Genomic DNA, 6,428 nt, shown 5'->3' on the forward strand with positions numbered 1-6,428 from the left:
CTTTTAATACAATAGTATCATCTGAATCATAATCAAATGTTTTTTTTTTATTTTTCTTCAATTTTTCTGCAGATAACCATGCCTCTTTATCAACTAAAACAAGATCACATTCACTCTCCTTTTCATTTTTTATATTTTCATTTGACAAATTTAAAGAATTTTTATCAGTTTCATTATTTTTCTCTTTCCATTCAAGAGCTGAAACATCTTGAAATAAATTTGCTAAATTTGTATTATAATCATCATCAACTTCAAATTTTTTTTGATATTCTTTAGTTATTGTTTTATTATCTGAATATTTTTTTTCTGATTTTAATTCGTTTGTACATTGTTTTATTAACATTATTGAATCATTAAATTCATTTTGCATAAATTCTTTCTCTGGCTGCTTTTTTTTGTCAACTACTTCTTTAATAAAATCAGCAGGAGTATCTGTAATAAAAATATGACTTTTAATTAAATTAATTATATTGGCTTCATTTATTAATTATTATTCTCTAGAAACATATAAATATTCAAGAATTTTGATAAATTTCTCATACATAAGAATGAATTAAACTTACCAATATTATTTAAATGCTCTTCATATATATTGCTATCACATTTATTTGTTGAAAATGGCAGTTCATTTTTTTGTATAGGTTTAAAAGAATTTTTTGAATCTAAAATTTGATATAATGTTATAAGATTAGAATTTTTAAGATTTAAATATATCTTAAAATTTGTAAAATTTTTAAATACAATATACCTGATTGTATATTTTCATTAATATCAGATAATGTACGATTTAAAGTTATTCTAGAAAGTTTCATTGATTCTTCTTTTTCTTTTGTAACAGTTATTTCTGAAGGTATTAATAAAGATTGTCTTTTTGTTTTAATAGATGTTTTTATTAATTCATTGTTTTGTTTTTCTGTTAGTTTATCAGATGTAGTTTCAGATTCCACAGAACTAGCTCTTATATTATGTGCGTTTCTTATTGATGGTGAATTTGTTTTTGATTCAACTCTTACAAAATGTTTACTAAAAAAAAAAAAAAATAATAGTGAATAAATGAAATAAAATTTAATTGTACAAATAATTCATTATTATATATACCTTCTTCGATTATCTGTCATTTTATTATTATTAGAAGGATTATTTCTAGTTTTCTTTGTTGGTGTACTAATATCTGATGATATAGTATTTGTTCTAGAACGTAAGTTTCTTTGATTTTCAATGGAAATAGTATTATCAATAGTAGTTATTTGTTGTCTTGAAATTTGTGTATTACTAACATCATTTAGAGACAATTCAGGTGAAGAATCATTTTTTTTAAGGTTTTGTTTAATTCTTGAACTTCTACGAAGTGGTGAATAAAGCGATACTGTTTCGATAAAACCTCGAGTCTTGTCATCTAAAAATTTAAAAAAAAAATTTTAAAAAGTGAAATAATAGAATAAATTTTAAAAAATATTAATTATGTTTGAAAAAGATTTAAAATAAAAATTTATATCAAATCATATTGCATAATTGATAAAAATATAACCATTGTTCAAATCAACCGTTATATTTAGTAATTAAATAAATCATATGTATATATAAAAATACGAACCATACTTTGCAACCATTTCATTAATTGATTTTCGTGGCATTTTTCGTTATTAAAAATTTGTATAAAAATTAACAATAACTTAATAAATAGTTTCACTAACACGTGTTATAACCAATGAATTTAAATTAACGACTTAAATTACATCTTTACTACGTTATGGAATAAACATTCAGAGACATCAAGCGATGAAATTTAGCGGCATTTAATTTATTTTCAAAAGATCATACATTAAAAAGATTTTCTTTAAAAAAATATATAAATATAATAAATATAATTTTCTATAATTTAATTTAAAATTATTATTATATTAATTTAAAAATTAATATTATGTGAAAAAATAGAAATTTATAATGTGTTAAAAAGAAACAAAAGCTATAATTTTGCATAAATTATTTCGTAATTATTTTCAAAATTATAATAAATAAATTGAAAAATAAATTAAAGAATTGATAAAAATTTATTAAATAAAATGAACAATCAAAAGAAAATGAAAAAATATTGGTTTAATTTTAAAATTATAAATTCATATATGATTTGTTTGAAAGCAATATTTAAAAATAATAATAAATAATTTTGTAAATAAAATTTCATTTATATGTAATATTTGCAATGTTATATATTACATTAAAATATATTAATTTTTATGTATTTAATAAATAAAATATATAATTTCCATAAAAAGTATTTTGAAAAAAAATTTAATATTGAGTTTTCTACATAGAAAGAGCCCGGCTAGCTCAGTCGGTAGAGCATGAGACTCTTAATCTCAGGGTCGTGGGTTCGAGCCCCACGTTGGGCGATTTTTTTTCTTTATTATTTAGGGATAAAGAAAATTTTAATAAGAATATCAAATAAAGTTAATATAGTAATTAAAATATATATAATTAAATATACATAGAATACAATATATCCAAGATTATTAGTTATAGGTTTGAATGAAATTAAATTATTTACAAATGTTGAAGCAACACACAATAGTTTTTTAATAATTTTTTTTTCATTTCTACATGAGTTAATTAAATAAAGAAATATTTTTTCTAGTCCTAATTTTTGAAATATTCTAAAAAATATATTAAAACAACATATATTAGAAATATTTCAAATTTTAAATGTTTTCATTTTTTCAACATGAATTATAATAGATAAAAATTATTTTTTCAGAATTACCTTAATTATAAATTTTATAAAAATATGTAGATTAAATATTTTCTCTTATAAATAAAAATGATTTCATATATTTTTGCAATACAATAATACATATAATTAAGATTTCAAAAAATAATTCCTATTCAAAAATTGCCAATTATTTTTTGCTATCAAGATTTATACATTACCTTTATATATAAAATGAAAATATTATATATATATATATATATATATATATGTGATGTTTTATTTATTATATATATGAACAATAAAATATAATAATACATTCATAATAAAAATTATACAACCAACATCATTTCTAAAAAATGTAAATGAAATTAATATATAAATAAAGAAAACAAAAAATAAAAAAAATAGAGATAAAAATTCACCATTAATGCTTGAATATTGAAAACATTTTTTCAAATGCAAGATAGAATAGGAATTAAGGATTAACGCCATCTCTTGAATGAATGATATCTTTTCAAAAAATCATTTTTTTAAAAACAAAGATAGTTCTAACAATCAATTTTTATTTTATTTATATTCTTTTCTTACTATTTGCTCTTTTTGGTTTCTTATGTTTTATTTGCGAGATTCTGAAGATGGTATTGATTATATAATTTTTATTTTTATCTTTTTCCTACTCTTTGTTCTTTTTGTCTACTTACTTATCTACTACTTAAGTATATAATTATAGGAGAAATATAGAATATCAATTGAACATATTATTTTCAAAAATTATAATGAATCTTATTTCATATATTTATTAAATATTCAATAACAGAATATTTGTTCCATTTCTTATTTATCTATATATCGAAAATTAGTTTCAATCTCAATCATTATATGTTATAATCTTATTTTGAATTGTATTGACAATAATTAAAATGATAATTGATCAAAATATATTATATCATATTTAAATAATTAATTTAAATAAGAATTTAAAAAATTAAAAACATTAATTTATCTTAATCTTCATTATTTTTAAGGAATATATTATTTAGCTTATATAACATACTTCTTTAAATGTATCAATAATATTATTTTGTACATGTATAAAAATAATTTAATCTCCAATAAAAGATTTGATAGTTCAGCAATTTTTGTCAAACGATAATTTAATTTAAAACATATGAAATTAATGAAGAATATCAGTTTTGTTTCTAATATTTTTTCTATCATTGGATAATGTTATAGTACAATATGGATGAATATATGTAATATATATTTACGTTAATATTAATACATGAAATAATTAACTATAACTATTAACTATAAATAATTAATAACTATATATATATATATATATATATAACTATAATTTTAACTATGCCATTATAATGAAATATGGAAATATACCGAAGAATGTTAAATTTAATTACATCGATTCTAATTATTTTTTTATTAAATTAATTCTTTTTATATAAACATTATATGTTATTATACTATATTTGAAAAAATATTATAATAAACATAATAAAATTAGAATTTATCAAAAAAACGATCATCCATATCGTTTTACTTATCACAATTTAATTTACAATAATGAATCGATTGTAATAAAATAAGCAAAAACTAAATGCGCTTGTATTATATTTAACAGCCATATTTTATGTTACAAAATTTACATTATTTCATATGAATAATAAATTACACATAATTGCAAACATCTATATACAATTAATAATAAACTAATAATTGATCGCCATTAAAAATATAGATAAAATGATTTTTATTTTTAATTTTATGAAATCATAATGAAAATAATAGATATATAAGCTGTTAGATTGTTAAAATAAAATGATTAAAAATAAAATGATTTTAGAAAGGTAAACAATTACATTAATTATGAAATTAACACATGATATGTTATATATTTTTATCATTTTTATAAGTAATAAAAACAAATTATTTTTTTAATTATTCTAATTTAAAAGATAATATTTTAAAATTTATAAAAAAAAATTATATTATTTTATGAATCCATGCAATGAAATTTAATGAAATATGTAATTAACAAAAAACTTTAGTCTTTTGTTTTTTTAAATACTTCAGTAAATAACCAAGTTATCGAAAATTTCTACCTAAAATTTTATTTCGAAATGAAACTTTTTTTTTCTTTTTAATTTTTTGAATATCGACGACATCAAAATAAGTCGTACTTCCAGAATTACTTGGTAAACTAAAATCTTGTTCTACAAGTATTTTTCTTTTTTTATTAGCATTAGATTCATGAGTTTCTAAATATTTTCTTTTTTGTATCATGTTATATGTTAAAGCATTTTCTAATAATCTTTGTTTTTTCTGTGGTATTTTCTCTAAAATTTCTTTTTTATCTTGAGAAGTAATATCTTTTAATAATTTCTGTTTTCTTTTTTTTTCCTTAATTAATTGCTCATTTGAAACATTATTCAATATATCTGAGAATTTTTTCTGTTTTATTTTAGTCATTCCTTTTATATCTGTAATATTTGAAATATCGTGAATTGCGCTTTCTATTTTTTTTTTCTTTTTCAGTTTATTATATATTTTTTCATCATGACTTTTTGATATTGTTTCGATAACATTTTCTAATATTGGCTTTCTCATTTGTACATCAATATCATATGTTTTCTGTTTCTTCTTTTTTTTAGATAATTGCTCATTTAAAGTATTATTCGGTAAAATATCTGATATTTTTTTCTTCTTTACTATTTTAGTATTTTTATTTGTATCTGATGGATTTAAAACATTTTCATTTGTGTTTTCTCTTTTCTTTTTTCTTTTTTCTTTTTCTTCAGAATGTATTTTTCCATCTAAACATTCTGCTTTTGTTTCAATAGTGTTTCCAAATATTTGTTTTAATTGTACATCAGTATCATATGCTTTCTTTTTCTTATTTTTTTTAGATAATTGCTCATTTGAAATATTATTATTTAATAGAATATCTAAAACCTTTTTTTTCTTTTTCGTTATGTTAGTCTCCTCATTTGTTAAATTTGAAATATTTTCAATTGTATTTTCTTTTTTCTTTTTCTTTTTTGTTTCATTATATATTTTTTCATCATAATTTTCCGATCGAATATTTTCAAATATCTTCTCTTTTATTTGTACATCAATATTACATGTTTCTTTTTTCTTCTTTTTTTTACGTGATTGCTCATTTGACATGTCATCACATATTGAAAAAACATCTGAAGCTTTCTTTTTTTTCTTTACTATGTTAGTTTTTTCATTTGTATTTATCAAATTTGAAACTTCTTCAATTATTTTTTCTTTCTTCTTTTTCTTTTTTACTTCATTATGTATATTTTTATCAAGATTGTCTGGTTTTGTTTCAAGAATGTTTTCAAATATTTGATGTTCCATTTGAACATTATTTTCATACATTTTTTTTTTCTTTTTTTTTATCTTATTTACTTTTCCTATTTCATTATCATTATCATCATTAGTATTAATAAAAGGAACAATTTGTTTTGTTCTCTTTAACATATCTGTATTTTTATTCAATTGGAAATCACTTTCAATTAATATAGGATCAATTGTTTCTTGTATTGTTGATTGTTTCTGTTTTTTTCGTTTTTTTCTACGATCATTTTCTAATATATTGTTTGCCACATTAAATAATTTCTTTTTTAACGAATCATCTACTTCTTTAGATATTTTTTTATTTTTTTCATTGTCGTCTTCATTTTCTTTTTCA

The 6,428-nt window shown here is 18.8% G+C and overlaps 2 protein-coding genes and 1 non-coding gene across 3 annotated transcripts in view; 1 reads left to right on the top strand and 2 right to left on the bottom strand.

The window, feature by feature from the left end:
- The window catches only part of LOC102678605 (asparagine-rich protein-like), an 11,785-nt gene that overhangs the window by 660 nt on the left and 4,697 nt on the right, over positions 1–6,428 (bottom strand). The gene's annotated exons all lie outside the window — the stretch shown is intronic.
- Trnak-cuu lies at positions 2,321–2,393 on the top strand. The gene has a single exon. It is a non-coding gene; the product is annotated as a tRNA-Lys (tRNA).
- Positions 4,563–6,287, bottom strand: LOC116185584 (putative leucine-rich repeat-containing protein DDB_G0290503). The gene has a single exon (XM_031510311.1). The coding sequence runs from the start codon at positions 6,215–6,217 to the stop codon at positions 4,814–4,816; it is 1,404 nt and encodes a 467-aa protein (XP_031366171.1). The 5' UTR covers positions 6,218–6,287; the 3' UTR covers positions 4,563–4,813.

Source organism: Apis dorsata, unplaced genomic scaffold, assembly GCF_000469605.1.
Source record: "Apis dorsata unplaced genomic scaffold, Apis dorsata 1.3 scaffold_23, whole genome shotgun sequence".
Taxonomy (NCBI): domain Eukaryota; kingdom Metazoa; phylum Arthropoda; class Insecta; order Hymenoptera; family Apidae; genus Apis; species Apis dorsata.